This window comes from Arachis hypogaea, chromosome 7 (assembly GCF_003086295.3).
Source record: "Arachis hypogaea cultivar Tifrunner chromosome 7, arahy.Tifrunner.gnm2.J5K5, whole genome shotgun sequence".
NCBI lineage: Eukaryota > Viridiplantae > Streptophyta > Magnoliopsida > Fabales > Fabaceae > Arachis > Arachis hypogaea.
Window position 1 is genome coordinate 16,347,155 of NC_092042.1, and position 21,488 is coordinate 16,368,642.

General features: G+C 34.4%; 3 protein-coding genes and 1 long non-coding RNA gene across 4 annotated transcripts; 1 reads left to right on the top strand and 3 right to left on the bottom strand.

The window, feature by feature from the left end:
- Positions 1-9,826: 9,826 nt before the first annotated feature.
- On the bottom strand, positions 9,827-11,014 carry LOC112702643 (deoxyuridine 5'-triphosphate nucleotidohydrolase-like). Its single transcript, XM_025753773.3, has 3 exons — positions 10,553-11,014; positions 10,360-10,451; positions 9,827-10,267 (listed from the first exon to the last, which is right to left on the bottom strand). The coding sequence occupies exons 1-3, from the start codon at positions 10,897-10,899 to the stop codon at positions 10,080-10,082; spliced, it is 627 nt and encodes a 208-aa protein (XP_025609558.1). The 5' UTR covers positions 10,900-11,014; the 3' UTR covers positions 9,827-10,079.
- Positions 11,015-11,818: 804 nt separating this feature from the next.
- On the bottom strand, positions 11,819-18,816 carry LOC112702642 (uncharacterized). Its single transcript, XM_025753772.3, has 7 exons — positions 18,315-18,816; positions 16,212-16,611; positions 14,489-14,910; positions 13,993-14,286; positions 13,828-13,918; positions 12,693-13,707; positions 11,819-12,530 (listed from the first exon to the last, which is right to left on the bottom strand). The coding sequence occupies exons 6-7, from the start codon at positions 13,435-13,437 to the stop codon at positions 12,316-12,318; spliced, it is 960 nt and encodes a 319-aa protein (XP_025609557.1). The 5' UTR covers positions 13,438-13,707; positions 13,828-13,918; positions 13,993-14,286; positions 14,489-14,910; positions 16,212-16,611; positions 18,315-18,816; the 3' UTR covers positions 11,819-12,315.
- Positions 13,561-14,970, bottom strand: LOC114924240 (serine/threonine-protein phosphatase 7 long form homolog). Its single transcript, XM_029288140.1, has 6 exons — positions 14,965-14,970; positions 14,489-14,910; positions 14,226-14,286; positions 13,993-14,168; positions 13,828-13,918; positions 13,561-13,707 (listed from the first exon to the last, which is right to left on the bottom strand). The coding sequence occupies exons 1-6, from the start codon at positions 14,968-14,970 to the stop codon at positions 13,561-13,563; spliced, it is 903 nt and encodes a 300-aa protein (XP_029143973.1).
- Positions 18,817-19,405: 589 nt separating the features above from the next.
- On the top strand, positions 19,406-21,328 carry LOC112702646 (uncharacterized). The gene is made up of 2 exons (XR_003154214.3): positions 19,406-19,795; positions 20,796-21,328. It is a non-coding gene; the product is annotated as an uncharacterized lncRNA (long non-coding RNA).
- Positions 21,329-21,488: the final 160 nt, after the last annotated feature.

The window sequence follows — 21,488 nt, forward strand, 5'->3', positions numbered from 1 at the left end:
TTTAAGCATGCTTGGCACAAAATACAATGATAAACAAATTGTGACCAAGGTGCTTACAAGCCTTACACCAAAATGGAACTCCAAAGTGAACGCCATTGTGGAAGGAAGGCTCTATGATCAACTTACATTTGATCAACTACGAGGTAATCTTCTCACCTATGAAATGACTAAGCTAAATAGACAAAAGGTGAAGAAAGCAAGAAGAAAAGTCTCGCCCTTAAAACAACATCACTGCAAGAAGAGAGTGATGATAATGAAGAAGAAGGAGATGAAGAATTTGCACTCTTATTAAAAGATTCATAAGTTTGCAATGAAGAAAAACTTCAAGAGCAAAACAAAGGTACCAAAATGCTATGAGTGTGGAGAAGTTGGACACATCAAACCCAATTGTCCAAAACTTCAAAAGGAGACAAAAACAAGAAATTTAAGAAGAAGGAGAAATCATACCATATCATGGGAGAACGAGGATGAATCCGACTCCGATGACGACGAGGTTGCAAATCTTTGCTTAATGGCAAGCGAAGAAAAGGTTAGTGATGACAACTCCACTTCTTTTAATTTACAAGATGAATATGATGCCTTACTTGAGGTGTACACAAAACTTACCCAAGATTATTCTCTCCTAAAGAAAAAGAATATGGATCTTGTAAAACAAATGAGATGTTGAAAAACGAGAATATCAATCTTGGAAAATATAAGTGTAGCACAAGTAGTGATCCATACAAATCTTGTAAAATGCATGAAAATGAAATTACAAATCTTAAGAACACTTTAGCTAAGTTCAATGAATCTTCAAAGAATTTAGATAAAATGTTGAAAAACCAAAAGCATGTTCATAATAAGGAAGGTTTAGGTTTTGAAAAAGGAAAATTTAAAAATGCTAAAACTCCTATTAGGCAACCGCAAGCCCAAAAGGCAAGCATGCCTAAAAGGAATGAAGCCTTTAAACATCCTCCTCAACATGCTTCATTTAGAAATTATAATCACAATGCATATAGATCAAAAGATGTTGCATTTAGGAAACAACCTAGGCAACCATTTAGAAACATGCATAGAATGCATAATCCAAATGTCATATGTCATTATTGTAATAAAGTAGGTCATATAGCACCGGTATGCTTTACTAGAATTAAACATATAAACTTTCGTAGTCAAGATACGAGATGGGCACCTTATGGGCATTATGCTCATACTAACCATCAAGGACCAAATTCACTTGGGTACCTAAATCCCAATTTTAATTATTTTGTAGGTACGTGTTAGAGCTAAGGATACAAATTGGTATGTTGATAGTGGATGCTCCAAACACATGACCGGCGATGAATCAAAGTTCACCGCAATAGAGCCTACAAACGGAGAAAACGTGATCTATGGAGACAACAACACCGGCAAAGTAATCGGCGTTGGAAAAGTTGGTAAAAATCCTTCTACCTCCATAGATAATGTTATACTTGTCAAAGGTCTCAAACGTAATCTCATTAGTGTTAGCCAACTTTGTGACAAAGGAAACTTAGTCACCTTTGATTCAAAATGTTGTTTGATAAAAAGGCAAGACACTAATGAAATTGTGCTAATTGGGCACCGTGTTGACAATGTATACATGATTAATCTAAATGAAGTTTCCTCAAATGATGTGAAATGCCTTGTTAGTAAAAATGATGAAACTTGGTTATGACATCGTAGAGTAGCTCATGCTAACATGGACCATCTTAGCAAGTTGGTCTCTAAAGAGTTAGTAATTGGCTTACCAAAGCTACGTTTTGAAAAAGACGTCCTTTGCGACGCATGTCAAAAGGGAAAACAAGTAAAGGCCTCTTTTAAATCCAAAAACATTGTTTCAACAACAAGGCCATTACAACTTTTGCACATGGATTTATTTAGTCCTTCTAGGACTATGAGCTTTGGTGGCAATTACTATGCTTTAGTTATTGTTGATGATTACTCTCGATTTACATGGACCTTGTTCCTAGCAAACAAGAGTGATGCATTTCGAGCATTCAAAAGATTAGCCAAAGTTATTCAAAATGAAAAGAATTTGCATATATCATCTATTAGAAGTGATCATGGTGGAGAATTTGAAAACAATCTTTTTGAAACTTTTTGTGAAGAAAATGGCATTGAGCATAATTTTTCCTCTCCTAGAACACCACAACAAAATGGTGTGGTTGAAAGGAAAAATCGTCATTTAGAAGAAATGGCGAGAACTATGCTCAATGAGGCTAATATTCCTAAGTACTTTTGGGCGGATGCGGTTAGTACCGCGTGTTATGTTATGAATAGGATTATCATTCGATCTATTCTTAAGAAAACACCGTACGAATTGTACAAAGGAAGAAACCCAAATATTTCCCACCTTCACGTCTTTGGTTGTAAATGCTTTATTCTAAATAATGGAAAAGATAACTTAGGCAAATTTGATGCTAAGGCTGATGAAGGAATCTTCTTAGGCTACTCTTTAACTAGCAAAGCTTTTAGAGTATATAATAAACGCATCATGACTATGGAAGAAAGTATTCATGTCGCTTTTGATGAAACTAACCGTTTTTGTGCTAGAAAAGATTTTGATGAAAATGTAGAAAACTTTGATTCACTAAATTTGAATGGTGAAGACAAAGAAAAAGATTTAAATGAAGCCTCTACAAGCTCAACAAAGGATAGTGTTCAAGTTGAAGAAATTGAACCATCACAAGCACAAATAAATGCACTTCCAAAGGATTGGCGTACTTCAAAGGATCATCCTCTAGACAACGTCATTGGTGATGTTTCGAAAGGGGTAACAACTCGATCCACTTTTAGAAATTTATTTGCATATAGTGCTTTTGTTTCTCAAATTGAACCATCTACCATTGAGTCCGCAATTGATGATGAACATTGGGCTATGGCAATGCAAGAGGAGCTTAACCAATTCAAACGAAATGACGTTTGGGAATTGGTGCCTAAACCAAGTAATCAAACAATTGTAGGAACAAAATGGGTTTTTAGAAATAAACTCGATGAAAATGGTACAATTGTTAGAAACAAAGCTAGATTAGTAGCTAAAGGTTATAATCAAGAGGAAGGCATTGATTATGACGAAACTTATGCTCCCGTAGCTAGATTAGAAGCAATTAGGATGTTACTTGCTTTTGCATCCTCTTATAACTTCAAACTTTATCAAATGGATGTTAAGAGTGCCTTTCTTAATGGTTTCATTCAAGAAGAAGTATATGTTGAACAACCTCCCGGTTTTGAGGATTATGAAAATCCTAATCATGTTTTTAAACTCAAGAAAGCTCTTTATGGTCTTAAACAAGCTCCAAGAGCTTGGTATGAACGTTTGAGCAAGTTTTTATTAGAAAAGGGTTTTAGAAGAGGGAAGGTTGATACAACTTTATTTATCTTGATTGAAAACAAAAATATCCTTTTGGTACAAGTTTACGTCGATGACATAATATTTGGTTCAACTAACGAATCACTTTGCAAGTTTTTCTCAAACCTCATGCAAAGTGAATTTGAAATGTCCATGATGGGTGAACTCAACTTCTTCCTTGGTCTTCAAATCAAACAAGGAAAAGAAGGAACTTTCGTTAGCCAAACCAAATATTGCAAGGAATTGCTCAAAAGATTTGGAATGGACAATGCTAAGGCAATGGACACACCAATGAGCACTACTTGCTACCTTGACAAAGATGAACAAGGTAAAAGCATAGATGTAAAGAAGTATAGAGGCATGATAGGATCATTACTTTATCTAACGGCAAGTAGGCCAGATATCATGTTTAGTGTATGCATGTGTGCGAGATACCAAGCTAATCCTAAGGAATCTCACTTAAGTGCGGTGAAAAGGATTATGAAGTATCTCATAGGAACATTAAATGTTGGATTGTGGTATCCGAAAGGATCCACTTGTGATTTGATTGGTTATTCCGATTCCGATTTTGCCGGTTGCAAATTGGATAGGAAAAGCACTAGCGGCACTTGTCACTTGCTAGGAAACTCTCTTGTTTCATGGCATAGTAAGAAACAAGTAAGTGTAGCCTTGTCTACCGCCGAAGCCGAGTATGTAGCCGCCGGTAGTTGTTGCGCCCAAATTTTATGGATGAAACAACAACTTGTGGACTATGGACTCATGCTTGATCACATTCCTATCAAATGTGATAATACTAGTGCAATAAATTTAACCAAGAATCCGGTTCAACATTCAAGAACCAAGCATATTGAGATTAGACATCACTTCATAAGAGACCATGTTCAAAAGGGTGATGTGGTTATTGAATTTGTCGAAACTAGTAAACAACTAGCGGACATCTTCACTAAACCTTTATGTAAAGAAAGTTTTTTTAACATCCGAAATGAACTTGGTATCTTGGATTCTAATCTAATATGATTTGTTTGAATTCATTGTATTTATATTGCTATTTTGTATCTCTTACTAACTTAAGCATTGGAGATATCCAATTAGCCATTGTTTTGTAGGTTTATGAGTTGATGAATGAGTGATTAATCTTGAGGTAGATTGAAGAATTTGAAGATTATAAACAATGGAGGATCAACAAATTGAAGTTTATAATGGTTTAAGTGAGTATATACATGATGGAACTCAAAGGATTGAAGAAAGAACCACCAAAGGATGAAAATTTGGTGATTTTGGGCAAAATGATGCATGTTGCATCGATGCAACCAAGCTTTGCATCGATGCAAAGCACACAACGTGCTATGTGCATCGATGCAAAGCCTATTGCATCGATGCAAACACGACCAAATTGCACAAATTTTATTGCTTTATGTTTATTTGATTATATGAATTGTTAAACTAACTCCTAGTAAGCTAAGGATTTCTATTATGGTTTAAATACTTTGATTTTTCCTTCATAATTTTGTTTAATGATTAATGCTTGTATGCTTATTTGGTGAATAACTCAAAATAGGCTTGGTACCCCTATTTTAAGTTAATGTGCATGCTTTGATATATTTCACTTCTTTAGGGGGAATTATGCATGCTTGTTATATATAAAAAGAGGAAATCAAATTCTTTTTGAAAGGGGGAATATCTCATCCTTGAGATTAATAGAGAAATTGAACTTTAAAAAAATTCATTGTTTTATGCATGCTTCTATGACACATTTCAAACTCCTTTCTTTTTGATAATGTCAAAAGGGGGAAGAGAAGTTTGAGGATATTTGAAGTTTTGAACTTTTGAAAAAGAAGAAGTTTTGAGGATTTGAAAAGAAGAAATAAGTTTGCGAAATAATGATTTCAAAAAGACTTCCGCTAAGCAAAAACTTTGATATCTAAATCGTTTTCTTTGATAAACGCCCTTTAAGGGAACAAATGCACATATTTAGGGGGAACTCCTGCAAAAAAAATTTTTGTGAAGTCTTCTCCAAAGCTTTCTATAAAACAAAGTGCATTATTGTTGCTTTCAAAATCATTTATAAATGCATATCCTCAAAATTGGTTTGTCATTATCAAAAAGGGGGAAATTGTAAATCATGTTGCTTGTATGCGAAGTTTGTATTCGTAGGTTTTGATGAATGACAAACCAACAAACGACATGAAAGACAAACCAACAAACAACTTGAATGAACAAGCATGTTAAAAGATCAACCAACATTCAACGTTGAGGAATGAAGAGTTGAAAGCAACACAACAACAACAAGAAACTCAAGTCCACAACATTTGAAGACAAGTATAGTGTCTTAGGACTTAGGTAACTTCTTGTTAAGAACCAATTGCTAAATCTCTCAACACACACTCACAAAATGTTTTGATTATCATATCATATGCACATCTTGCAATTCAATGCTAGCCAAATGGTTTAAAACTTGTTTTCAAAGGTACAAAAGCATAGGAATTGACTCCAACAAGTTTGAGATCAATCCTAAGTATTTTAAAGTGATTTTAAGCCATTCTTTAAGGTTTGCATCGATGCACACTCATCTTGCATCGATGCAAAGCATGCGACGACTTGTTGAATCGATGCAAAGATGTTGCATCGATGCAACCTAGCTGAAAATTCAAATTTCAGCTTCAAAGACACATTTGCATCGATGCAAAGTGTTATGCATCGATGCAAATGATTCAAAAACATAAAAAACGGCTAGTTTTGACAAAAAGGCTCCATCCCATTAACTCCCCAACGTTTCTAAGGTTTGGGGAGTCTATAAATAGATGGATTGAAGCCTTATTTCAGATGCTTGAGTATTTGCAAACTATCTTGTTCATATTCTTTCATTCTACACATTTTTAAGGTGTTATAATACACAATTTGAGAGAGCAATATCAATTGGTTCAATAGTGCTAAACTTGTAATCATACACTCTTCTAGAGAGTACTCATTTCATCTTAACAATTCTTTGAGAATTGTTTTCTTGTACACTTTGTAAATTGGAGTGTGATCTCCAAGGTTGAGTCAAGAGCTATAAACACTATAGTCGGTGAGGATACCAAAGAGGTATACTAAGTACTCAAGGCAAATCTTAGAGAAGGTATCTCTAAGTGGAGTGGGTTAGTATACGAGTAGTGATCATATACCGTGAGGTGTTAGAAACTAAGGACTCAGATTGTAAAAGGTTTTGCGCGAGCACCTTGAAGCTTGGCAATAGTGGAACTTCTCAATTGCGATTGAGAAAGAAAGTGGACGTAGGACAAGGATTGTGCCGAACCACTCTAAATAGCGTTTGCATCTCTCCAAACTCATCTCTTCAATATTATTGTCTTTTACCTTTGAGCAAATAAATTGTGATCGAAAAGTAGCTTCGTAAGTACTTAAGGAGTAGCTTAAGTCCGATTGGTGAAAAGCTTGATCAATTTATTTGAGTTGGTGTCTATTGGAAAGTAAAAGCTCCTTATAAATGCTTAGCAATTGAGTTAAGCTCTTGGAAAAATACTAGTACAATAACACTTTTGTATATTGTCTTTAACTTTCGCAAAAAGATTCATTGTTGTTGCAATACTCAATTCACCCCCCCTCTTGAGTAATTGTGCATAGGTTCTACAGTTTGTAAAAGTGATTCAATGTTATCCTGCCGTCAATTACACATCATGAACGCTTTAGTTTGAGTTTTAAAAATCTCTTCTTGAAGTTAGAATACAAATATCTAGGACAGAATCGATGATCCACTCCGAAAAATAGCTCATCAAAAGTTGAAACTAATTCCTACAACATTTACATGATTCACTTTTCTAGGGACATAATTGAATCTAAATACAAATAGTGGGTATAATATTAAAATCGAACACATTCAAGTGAGACCTAATTGAGAATGAATATATCCAAGTAAGAATAATTGAAAAATATAATCTGATTTGTTAGTATAATTTATAGTAGGATAACATTGAATCACTTTTATAAATATTAGAGATACAAATAAGACGATTTAAACGTTAGAGATACAAATAGGACTTACCCCAAACGTTGGGGACAAAAACGATACTTTACTATATATATATATATATATATATATATATATATATATATATATATATATATATATATATATATATATATATATATATATATATATATATATATATATATATTATCAATTATTAAATTATAATTAATTTCTAACCTAATTTGGGGTAATTAAAATTTAAATGATTAAAATTATTAAATACTGAATATATATTTTATACATAACTAATTTTTTTTGTTATTGACATTGAAAACGGGTGAATTGTTAATTAATTCTGAATTTAAATTTAAATGTATAAAAAATAAAAGAATTATTTTAAATTTTATCTCACTAACCAGAATTAATTTTAAAATTAAAAATTATATTGCATATTATATTATAGGATAATGTAGTTATATTTTTTTAGGATAATTATTATCAAATAATATAGTGTAAGAAATTAGAGAAAAATGTATTTACCAATTTAGGGAATAATAATTCATTTTTCAATAAAATAAATTATATATTGAATAACAAAAGTTATTATAGTTTCTCCTCATACAAACTAGTACTCAATGATGGTATTTTGGTAATATTACTAAGGAATATTAATCAATTTAATAGTTTTTATAATGGCATAGGTCTATAAATTTGAAAATTTGAAAATCATATCATAAAATATGAAATTTTAACTGGTATTAATGTTGACCATATTGTTTTGATTTCAAAAATGAATATGATAGTAATAAATAAAACTATCACAGGTAAATTTCAACAAAAACAAATCTTTATAAATATTGCTATTAATGAGAAATTATTCTATTTTAAAAGCAAATATTTTTTTTTCACGGTATTTTCTAACTCAATCAAGTCCAGGACTAATATACCACAAATTGAAATTCTATTTATTGAGAGTCTGCGACCAGGGAAATGGATGCTCTCCAATGGGAAAAAAAACACTTGAGAGAATAAAGTGTGATCTCTCACCTTTAATTCAATAAGTGGAACCAAAATTAAATAAGAGAGAGAAAGCAATGAAAGGTTAGATTCAACACTTGACATCATTTAGTTTTTTTTTTCACTAGAGAAGATCCACTCCCTCAATAAATTATTACATACACTACAGAAGATTCAAATCCTTAATACTTACTTTGGAAATAGATTATCTCCAGTTTTTTTAATTTTTAACACTTGAGAAAATGAAGTGTGATATCTTATCATTAACTTTATAAGTGTAACCAAAATTAAATATGAGAGAGAGAATAATAAAAGATTGAGAGATCACAATTGACACTATCCAATTTTTTCTTCACTAAAAATCTGCTCCTTATTTACTTAATCGGACAAATAAAATGATCACTCAACCAATCCAAATTAATTAAAACAACTAATTATTTTTAATATTTTTAATATTAAAAATTATTAAATTTTTAATTATAATTATAGTGATAATTATTATATATATTTTTTATTTGATTTCCTTTAATAAAAAAATTATATATACGAGAACATAATTTGTGTACGGGATAATAACTTATATACTAAAAGAGCATGTTAAATTTCCAATAATAATCATAATTGCCATTTATTGAAAATATATTTTAGAGATTATAATTAATGTGTTTGTAATTTTCAAAAAACCAAATGCATTAATTACTTGATGTTATCAATATACATGCACGGTTAACCCAAATGATGGTGTTTTCTATTGTAACAGGCACTAAACTTCCTCTCCAAATAGTCCATATAACACCAATAAAAATGAGTTACCTTCATTTTTTCATTCACACCGTTAATCTTCTTGTCAAACATTAGCGCATCCTTTCATTATTTGGAATCAACCAAGATGCATTCCAAGAATGTGGATAGTCCCACGTAAATTTTGTCTTGATGTATACCAGTTGAGATAATGACATTTCCAAACAGCTCAAAGTTGGTTTTTTACTTTTTTCTACATTTTCACATACCCAACTTTTGCAGACTCAAAAAAGAGCTAATACATTTGACATCGTTGTAAATGACGATCCACAAACCAATTCCTCTTAAATTAGATAATTGTAGTCTATGATATTCTTTTACATTAGGCAATGTTTTAACATTTATATATATGAATTATATAATATAATTAGTTCTAAAGGCCTAGTTGAACCAGAGCTTTGAATTGATTAGAATATTCAAAGTTCCAATAACCTAATAACTTGATTGTTAAAACGATTAATAACAATTAAATCACGTTCGAAAAACAAAATACAAGCCCAGGAAGACAGAGAACACAAAACAATACTATCTCCAGTAGCACTATCCTCATAGTTCAAACCTCCAACATAACAGGATACATTTTCAAAAATGCATGAAACAGTAATGTTCCTTAAGTGTCAAGTAGTTTGTCCAGATATTAGATATTTGAATCTTTGAATTAATAAAACCAGAGATTAGAGTTAGAACAGTCATGAACAAAATATATAACTAGTAGTTTCATTTATAAAAACCAAAGATAATTTGTTGACATCCCTAATAATCGTAGTTACTGGGAGAAAAGCACTACAACGCCCACCAACTGCTCCACAAAATTACCAAAAGAGCTTTCTCCATCTACATTAACCACTAACCCTAAATCTCAACTTAGAAGACCAAGCCTAATCCCTAAATTCAAACACCAGTTGATCCAAACCCACCTTCACCCCTAACAGTTGAATCCAATCCTCACCTCACTACATCAGGAGTCACAATCTTCTCCAAAATCAGCTGTGCAACTCTGTCACCAACCTTCACCTCAAAATCAACATCCGAATGGTTGAACAGTATCACCCCAACCGGTCCTCTGTAATCAGCGTCAATCACACCCGCACCAACGTCAATCGAATGCTTCAACGCAAGACCCGATCGCGGAGCTGCAGAGAAAAAAAAAACCCCAAAATCAGCACCAAAAACAATTTTGAAACCGTAACCCAAACAAAAACTAAGAAATCGGTAATTTAATCACCAATGCGGGCATAGGTGCCTTCTGGAATCGAAATGCTGAGGTCAGTAGCCACCAGAGCTTTGCCTCTCGCCGGAATCTTTGTCTCCACAGCACTAACAGAAAAAACAAAATAAAACAGAATTTCAGTTTCAGTTTCGGCTTCGGCTTCTCTAACAGAGTAACTGTTTCAGTTTAACTTGAGAGGGAGAGGTACCTGGAGAGATCGTAACCGGCGGAGAGAGGAGAAGCCCTAGAGGGAAGAACGGCGTTGTCGGAGAGCTTCTTTACACGGAGGAGAGAAGCAAGGTTGGTGGAAATGTCAGCGTCTTGGTGGATCTTGAGGATCTTGGGGCAGGGCTCTTGGATCTCGGCGACGGTGGAGCCGTTGGTAGCGTGGGAGTCTGGTTGGGCCATGGTGAGAACAAGGCGGTTGCAGAAATGAGGATAGCGGTGGTTAAGAAGAGAGAAGGATTGAAAGGACAAGGAAGAAGAAGTGGAAGGAAAGGGTTTATATAGAGGAAGAAGGGAGAGTGGAATAGTGGCGCCAAATTTTCCCGCCATTTTTATTGGGTCTGGGGGTGTGGTTGTGTGTCATCTTTGTTTTGATGAAAGCGGGATAGACAGAACTCACAGAAGACAGGGGACACTGCCACAATGGGCAGTATATGATAAGTAGAGATTGAGTGTTGAAACTTCAAACTGCAAACCATTAATCCATTATAGTACTTTTCCGCACCTGAACTAGACAACAAACATTGAAATGGGCTTGGGTTCAAACTTCAAATGCCCGCTATAGCCTTCTTACCCCTCTTTTTTTTTTAAACTAAGACCGGCAAGTCTTCTAACTTCTAAATACCAAAAACGTCTATATTCTAACTTCTAAAGATGGTGGTAGTTCCGTAATTGACTAGGTTGGTCAATAGAATTTTTAAAAATTTTCCCCGTGTTGTTACTTGTTACACATAATTTTTTATTATATATTTTTAAATAAAATAAAAAATACAGAAAATAGTAAAAAAGTATACTTAACAACACCAGGCTCATTTTTATGGAAATGGACCATATGTGTGCGCTTTTCATGGATATGGAAACAAGGGGGGTTAGACATGCATGTGGGGCAGAGTTTTGCCAGCTTTTGGGAGGAGAACACGGACCATCCGAGTTCTTTGTTGATGAATTTGTTTGCCCGAAATCGGATGGTCCGATTTGGGATGTTGAAGGGGAAAAAATTTTGTGCATATAAATCGGACCCTCCGAAATGCTTGATTAAAATTCTGAAGTCGGACGGTCCGAGTGGCTTGTTGAGAGGTTCAGTTTATGAAGACTGAAATCGGACCGTCCGTTTTTGCTATGAATGGAAAACGCATGGTCCGAATTGAGTAAAGAGGGTTATATAAAAGTGTGCAGCGAGTTAGTGGTAGGTAACCCGTCTTCTTCCCCTTCCCGTCTTCTTCTCCTTCTTCAGCGGCTGCTTCCTGTATTTTGTTTCTTTGGTCACTTTCATACTTATGATGATTTAGAGAAGTTAATAGTTAAGGTTAAGGGTTTTTTTTTGTCATTGAGAGAAATGAGTGACAGAGTATTGATTAAAGTGTATTATTTTGGTCAAATCTTGTTACAAACGTCTGAAGGAGTAAAGTTTATTTGTGAAAATCCATTAGATGTTGTTATTCCTTTTATCATCTCATTTGAAGAGCTCAAGGGTGTGATCTGTGAGAAGATTGATTCTGAGAGGGCAAAAAAGATATCATGTATGCTATACAGATATCCCATACCGGTATTTGGTGGGTTCGTTCAATTTCAAACCAGATATGTGACGGACGAAGCGAGCATGCAGGAGATGTTTTCAATGTATATTGAAAACCGCGCTCAGATCTCGTTCATCGAGTTGTATGTAGAGTTTGAACAATCCGAGGCCGACCGGAATATTCTACAGGAAGATTATAATAGTGACAGTGAAGAAGACTTCGAAAGCAACTATGAATTTGTTGCTCCCGATGGAGATGAAGATGAAGGTGACAGAGGCATGGGCCCAGATGTGACAGAAGTGGCAAATGCACTTGCAAACGAAGTGCCGTTTGAGGAGCCATCATTCATGCGAGTTTTAGACCTGAAACGATTAGCACTCCGACGTGGCAGATCAATCCTCAGATTGTAACCTTTGACGTTGTCATCTGGACTACGTTCCTGACCTGTAAAGAATTTTGAATAAACAAGTATGTGCAGCGCGTTACATATTCAAATACCAACATAAATACCACAAATCAAGAAGCAAAATGAAATAAGTGATGCCATTTATGCAAAGAAATAAAATATGTCATCGAATATGTAAAGAAAAATAGCTATCATAATACCATCATTACGAGATTCTTCATCCTCATCGAACTCTTCAATTTCATCCTCCTCGTCATCGCCCTCTTCATCCGGGTTATCTACTATATATGCATCGGTTTCTTGATCGAGTGCGTTAGTATCTTCTTCAATGAGTCCCATGTTACATCGGTTAGGATTTTGACTATTCAAAACTCCTCGTCCACCCTCACTCCTACTAGAGTCGACAGATACAAAGCCTCCAGATGCAACCGATGAGGTATTGCCTGGATACCTTGCATCCAACGAATACCTGCCAGGCATGAACTCCGGCTGATGGCCATATTGTGAATGTGAAGCATCTGCAGACATGAACCCAAGCAACTGGCTAAAGGAAGTTCCATCACCTACTTCAAACTGTGACATACCCCAATATTGTTGCTGTACTGGAAATGATGGGGTGAACTGTGTCTGAGGTAGATACTGAGTTGAGGACTGAGGTTGTTCTTGTGGAGGCTGTATTAGAGGTGATATATGTTGCTCCTGCTCTTCATTGTCCTCATCCATATCCTGACCACCCTCATTGGTATCTTCGTTACCCTCATACATATCCTCATTGCCTACATCCACATCCTGGTTACCTTCATCATTCTCTTCACCCACAAGATTCGACAAGGCTAAGCGGTCCCCATATTTTGATCGGTACCAGTTCAGGTAGGTATCCAACGGATGCTGTGAAGGCATAGGAAGCTCAGAAAGAACGTAGTGATACCTGTTTGTCCAATGCATAACCCATTTTGAATGAGTCGGTGTGGTGGCCCAATTAAGGTTTTTAGGTCCAGTCAGAATCTCTCCATGAGCCTTATCCAAGTTCTGTTCCTGAGAAGGTACACCCTGAACCAAACCGAACTGTCACCTTACCCTATCGGTGGCATGCCACTCGATACATTCAAACGACACCAATGGAACCGTAGCGCTCCAGACAACTGACTGCATGTATATTTCAGCAGGAATTATGTTTGGATCCACACGATCCACAGCATAGGCAACCCAGACAAACTGAAAAAATAAAGAAAACTTATGATTACAACCCACAATTCAAATATCTAACACAATGATATATACTGTTCTCGAAGCCAAATATTCCCAAAAGTTATTACTTGTTTAAGTAAAACACACCTGCCCTTCCTGAAGTTCATCAAAGGCCTTCCTAAAGTGGCCTAGCTTCAGATATCTATATCGTCGGTCACCACGCTCCCAGTTACGCCACCTAATACAATGTCCTCCTTTAGCTCAACTGAATATTGCATATCAAGAAATGGATACATTGTAACAAAATATTACCTGTTTGCTAGTGGGAAACTGCGGGGTTCTCTAGGAAGCGGCGATAGATATGGCAATCGGATCCAAGCCCAACCAAGCAGAAGTGTTAGTGGACCATCTATTTCCTTACAGTTATAACGAGATGCCCTGCATAACGCCCTGTAAAGGTGTGCTAGGCATGCCGAACCCCAACTATACTGTCAAATATTGAAAAAATCACGAAGCAAGGGTAGAAATTTCCAGTGCACACCTGCCCCAGACTTATCCCCAAACAGTATCGTCCCAATCAGCAACATAATGTGACACCTCACATACCTAGTAATTAATGACAATCTCGTATTATAACATCCGTGTAGCATTATAGAATAGGATGGTTAATACATTAATAGAAAAATATCTAATGTAGCATATTAGCCTATTATTATGAGACAACATTACATAGTCCACATGAGTAATACATAGTCCACATGAGTAATACATTAATAAGTTCAGCATCATAATATGACATGTCACATACCTCTGTATACTGATTTCATCATTCAATTCTAAATTCTCTTTTAGATTTCGGAGCCATGTCAGTTTTATGCAGCTTGATCTACAGTCCTCTCTACGAGGTGCAACCCCAAATTGAAGCAGACACTCCGCCTCCATGGCTTCAAAACTACTCATTGTCATCCCTGTGATTGGAAGACCATCTGTGGGAAGACCAAGTAGTAGAGACACATCTTCAAGAGTCACGGAACATTCACCAATGGGAAGGTGAAACGTATGTGTGTCTGGGTGCCAACGTTCGATTAGAGCATTTACCAATGCTTTCTGACACTGAACTATCCCAATCTGAGACACATGATAGAACCCAGTAATTCGTAAATGCTCCTCCACCCTATCGTTGTACCGATCCGGAGGAACTGGGTGGTTACATGTCAACATTCTTAATTTCTACAAAAAAACATAACAAATTACTAGTCATATAATTAACAGTTACTAACTTACCATCATCAATCATTTCACCATATCCTTATATATAACTAATTCTTTTAACTTCTAAAATTATTTAATTAATCCTTAAAATTATTCATAATTACAAATAAAATTCATGACCCATACATTATTTTTTAATGAATATTCTCAACAATATTAGAATAATTTAAATATTATCTAATACTAATTACTCATTTGTTGAACACATTTTTTCCTCAGTATTAAAAATTATTCACAATCAGTATATGCCATCATGAACAACTCTACAAAATATTAACATTCATATTCTAAAAACTATTAACATTGTCATCAAGAAAAAAGATAGCATGGCTTAATTAAAATAATCCTATTAATCATTGAACATTTATTTGAGAGTCAGATCAATACTTTTACATTTACATATAACAACGACTAAATGGAAATTAAAATAAATAAATCAATGTTGAATCAATTATGTGGATTTTTATGGTCTCTCCTTCAATAATTGACTTAGTTAAAAAATAACTAACTATGTTATTCTCCCCAAAATTACTCGTCAAGAAGAAGCAGGAATTTCAAAAATTTATTTCAGTTATGCAAACATTCTTCTTCAATTACATTGGCAATAGTTGTAACAATAACAATAATAATAATAGGTTCACATTTAAATTCTTCTATAACATTTTCTCACTCACAATAACATTTAATTTAATTTGGTTATATTTATTTTAAATATTAATTAATATACAAAATATTAAAAATTCCCAAACAAAAAAATCCATGTTCTATTAAACTAGATACCTAACAGTCATCCGTTTACATTTTAAAATGTAACAACCAACAAAATAATAACAATTATATTACTAACAATAATATTTACCACCAAAAATTAATTATAAAAAATCTTAAAAAATTAAAAATGTCATATAAATACGGGAGAATACTAATAATCAGCATTTTATTTATATATCTAATTTGCACTTCTAATAATAATAACAATAACAAGTAAATAGTTTACCATATAAAATATTAAAAAATTCCACAAAAAATTAACTAACATCCTCTATTAAACTAAAAACCTAACAATACTAATATTTATTTTCCCGATATTATTTTAAAAAAATTTAAAAAAATTCTAATAAACCCTACACAATACTAATATTTATTTTACTTCTATTTCTAACTTGCACTTCTACTAATAACAACCAAAACAAGTAAATAGTTTACAATAATAATAATATTAAGTATAAAAAATTTAAAAATATTTAAAAAAAACTTACATAATCAGAATGACTGAGATAATGCATAATATGAAGCTCAGGTCGATCCACATCCTTAATTTTATTTTTCTTTGGCATGCTTTTAATCTTTCCACCATGCAAAGCTCAGAGGTGGGAGAGGAAGAAGAAGGGAGCTCCAAGCTGAAAATGAAATGTGGGATAGTGATGTTCTCGGATGGTGAGAGGAGTGAATGAGCAAATGCCTTCATTCAGGGACCGTTTGGGGGAGCTGTTCCAATGCGCCGCGTGTCCTTGCCTTCAGTAATCGGACCGTCCGTGTGCCCCCCCCGAAATCGGACGGTCCGTGTGGTTGCTTGAACTCGGAGGGTCCGAGTTTTGGAATCCCTGACACCACACTCTCGTGTAGCCTCCCCCTTCCCCATATTGCCGTCCAACTCCCCTTTAGCTCCAATAACAAAAATAAAAAGTGACAACGCCACTTGAGGACAAAAAATTGAAAAAATTCATTCCTAATTAAGTTGTTCAAACATCGTATCTATAAAGACAATAAATATAAAAAAAATTAGAGAGTGTTTAATTTGTATTTTTTTTGTTTTTATAAGTTTTTTATAAAAAGGAAAACTTAAAAACAAAAGTATTATTTTATTTTTTTACAAAGTCCTAAAGAGTAAAAAAATAAAAATATAAAATATAAACTAAACCAAGATTCCAAAAATTGAACCGATCAATAAACCAATAAATTGACTGATTTAATGATTCAATTAGGATTTAACCGATTTAATTAAATATAAAATAAAATTATTAAGAATTTTATTTTCAAAAGTAAAAATTTATAATTAGCAACCATCACAAACACAAACTTGCACAAATTAAATACAGTCAACAACTAAGTTTGAATTATTAACAAAGATTTATACAATTTTTAATCACATCAATAAACCAATAACACATGTAACATAGTCAACAATTACATTCATAGGTTCAGAAGACAAACTCAGAAGTCAAAATCTATTACAATTAGATAATAAAAACAGAACAATGAAAACATGAAGCATATAATAAATCGAAAGATCACCAATTGCAAATTTTTTCTTCATAAGAAGAAAATAATGAAAACATGAAGCATATAATAAATCAAAAAATCACCAATTACAAATTTTTTAATAAGAACAGGAGTTAGAACAATGAAAAATTAAGAAAGATTAACAGTGAAGGACTAGCATTAAAGCTCGTCACAGTGATTAACAACAACAAAAAAGCAACGAAGGAATAGTGAATCAGTAAGATAGGCAGTGCAAATTCAAGAAGCTTTAATAAAATTTAACTACTGAAACAGATAGTAAGTAATAGAGTTATCAATTTAAAATTTATCATTAAATACAATCAGTGAGCAAAACCACTCAACCAAGCACTGACTGGGCATTCAGAAAAAAAGAAAGAATCAAAAGAACATTTAAATCACAGCAACAACACAACAACACCAATAGGAACATTTAAAACAAAGCAACCAAAAAAATATGTAAAAATCATCATTGCTGAAAACAATAATTTGATACGTGTATGCTCAAAGAATTAAAAGCTCAGCTTTCAGGAAAGTGAATACCCACACCAAAGAACCTTCAATCACAACTTAAACCAAGAACAGAAAATCACAACAAACACAAAAAAAATTAAAGATAACAGAAGAACAACAGAACAACAACACAAGGAACAATTACCAAATTAACAAGATCACAATAACAGTTAAAATTTACCAGAAGAACCTAATGCAAGTGGAATCATCATGTTAATATGTTTTCTACAAAGATGCTATTTGTACAGCTAAAACTTCCTAATTACTAAGATCCAATTATTCTTAATTTCACATGCAATCAACTTACTAAGTTTCTAAAAGCTAGAAATTATAAAACCAACCAGAAATATAGTTAAAGCATTTCATCAAACATGTTGAGTGCAGCAAAATTAAAACGAAATAAGAAAATTCAAAGCTTGATATCAATGTGATAAAGAAGAGAACATAACAATTGTATAATCTATGAAAAAAATCCAAACCACTTCCAAATCAAATAGTCACTTATTGTAATAGAAATAAGAAGTTGCAGAGCTTGAAGCAGAGTATTGGTGGCGGGTTAGGGAACTCACGGCGGCGACAAAAGAGAGCAGTTTGACGGCTAGGTGGAGCGCGCGGGGTGGTCGCAGAGTTTGAAGCAGAGCAACGTGACTTCCAGATGAACGCGAATGCGAACTCGAATGGTGAACGGCAAGTGAACGCGAACAGTGAACGCCGAGCGAACGTGAATGGCGAAGAACGCGAAGGAAGACGACGTCTGAACGAAGAGGCGAACGTGAAGGGCAAACAAACGGCGGCGGAAGCGCGGCTGAGCAGTCAAAAACGACGGACACCGAGCTCGAGGAAGCAGCTGCGATCGGTGACAGCGAAAGGGGGTTGAAGACTTGGGCACGAGTGAAGCTAGATAGATGGACGGACGGCGAACTTAATGGAGGGCGGCAATATGTCACTCCTTGCGGCGGTGGTGTAGGCTTACAGTGCTAGGGTTTTTTTTGGCTTTGTTTCTGTGATTTCTTTCTGAAAGAAAGAGAGAAAGGGAGAAAGTTTTTTTTCTGTGTAAACCAAATGAGTCTCGGTTCGGTCCGACCGACCGGTTTAGAGATTTTTCAACGGTTTCCTGATCGTGGTTTTACACATAGTTGTCAGAATCGAATCGTTGATCGAACCGGTCAAGTTATTATTTATTGATTTATTGGTTCAATCGATAAATTATTGGTTGAACCGATAGAACTGGTCTCACGTAAATAAAAAATATAAAATAATAAAAAATTTAAAATTAAAATTTGAAATACATATTTTCACTAAAATTTAATAAAGAATCAAGTCTTAAATTCTAAAAATAACTAATAAAATAAAGATAAGACACAATAAGAATAACAATTATATTAGTATACCACCTAATTAATTCACATAGCCTATCATCTAACTATAATAAATGTTCTGAGAACCGGACCGGACCGGCCGGTTCAACCGGGTTAACCGGAAACCGGTCCCCTAGCCGGTCCGGTCCACATGAAAAACCGCGCTGCAAAAAACCGGTGGAAAAACCGGCCGAACCGGTGGTTAACCGGCGAACCGGGTGAACCGGCCCGGTTTTTGTCAACGCCGGTTCTCTCCCAGCCCCCTGAAAACGGCGTCGTATTAACTTAAAAAAAAAAAAATTAAAACAGCCAATATCTGAAGCTGCTTCCCCCTTCCCTTCGACATTTCCCATTTTCCCCCAAATCTCCAAAACTAACCTAAAGCCAAAATCCCTTCACCTTTGTTTCGAAGACAGCCACCCTAATCGGAGCTGCAGACGGCGGAGGTGGTCGTCTTGTCTGCGTCGAGGCTGGAGTTGCGGGTCGTGGGTCACCGTCGCTCGTCGTCTTCTCTGCTTCCAGGGTCGCTCACCGTCGTCTTGTCTGCGTCGAGGCTGGAGTCGCGGGTCGTGGGTCACCGTCGCTCGTCGTCTTCTCTGCTTCCAGGGTCGCTCACCGTCGCTCGTCCATCACTGGTCGTCTTCTCTGCTTCGTGCTCGCTTACCGTCGCTGGTCGTCTTCTCTCCTTCGAGGTTAGTTCGTTCTGGCCTCTGGGTTGAACCAGTTTAAGGCTTCTGATGTTAGGGTTTAGGGTTGTGCTTCCTGCTCGGTTGTTAAGCTCTGTTATTAAATTTTATTTTTTTTTGTTCTGTGCTTCAAATTATTAAGGCTGTTGTATGTTGGATAATTTGATTAAGTTCTGTGTTCTTGACTTCTTGGTTGATAATGATTTCTGTTCTGTTAATTTTTGATTGTTAATTTCGGTTGTTAAGGTGGATAATGAACTATGCTCTGTTAATAATGAACTCTGCTCTGTTATTAAATTTTGTTGGTTTTTTTTGTTCTGTGCTTCAAATTATTAAGGCTGTTGTATGTTGAATAAATTGATTAAGTTCTGTGCTTCAATTAGTCCGTTAGCATTTAACCTAAACAAGTTTTAGTGCATAATTTCTTTCATATAAACATTGACCATTGTATAGTTTTCCCATTTAGATGTTCCAATTTCAATAGTTACTTTTACTCTAAAATAATTATGTTAAATCTGCCTAGCAAAGATTTAGGTTCATATTCTTTGTGTATATGAGTATCCAACTTCCAAATGTGCAAGTTTGTTCTGTGCATACATTGGAAAACTTTGGAAGTTTTTTGTTCTGTGCTTCAAATTATTAAGGCTGTTGTATGTTGAATAAATTGATTAAGTTCTGTGTTCTTGGTTGATTAAATTCTGTTCTTGGTTGAATAAAGTGAATAAAGTTGGGACTTGCCAAGTGGATTGTTGATGCACGTATTCCTTTCAATGCAATTCAATCACCTTACTTCCAACCTGCATTGGATGGTGTTGCTGCAATTGGACTTGGTTTATTGTCATTAATTATAAAAGAAGGGTATTCAAAGTTATATATTTTGATATTTATTGCCAAGGAAATGCGTTTATTTGTTTTTAAAGAAAACACATATTATATATTTCTTATTTTTTCCTTATATTAAATTTCTTATTCTTTTGATGGACAACACTTGAAATTCAAAATGCAGTTTCAATACATTAATCAATGAAAGAGCTTAGTGGCATCAAATAATGGAGAGAGGCATGAGGATATAATCATTGTAGTAGGGATGAAAAAAGTGATATGTGAGTCTCAATCTCAAAGCTAAGGAAGGAGTGGGTGCAAAAAGTATTAAACAAGAAAAGTTAAGAGGAACAGGGACAATGGAGGGATATAACAAAGGGAAGCACAAAATGGATAGGATTGACGGAAAAAAAGGGGGTGCAGCCACAATATGCAAGGAGTTATTTTAATATGGAAAATTTTGTCATGTGTTTTAAGTTTTGTTGATTGGTATGAGGATTACTTTTGGTGTGTTTTAGTTGTTGGGTTTTAGGATATTTTTTTGTGTGTGATTTTGTTTTCTTTATGATTTTTTATTATTCTTCATGGGGACGCGGAAGGAAGTGATTGATAATCATACACATTGTCTCTCTTATTTTGGATCAGTTTGTACCAACAAAAAAATGGATAATATATTGTAAAAATAATATTTTTAAAAAGATTACACAAATCTATAAATTTATTGTTTGTAAATAATAAATATTAAATAATAAATAAGACACATAAATTCATTGTTTAAAATTATGTTTTGATTTTTTTTATAATTTTATTATATATTTAATTAAACCGGTTCAACCACGGTTCAACCCCGGTTGAACCATTGAACCATTGAACCAGT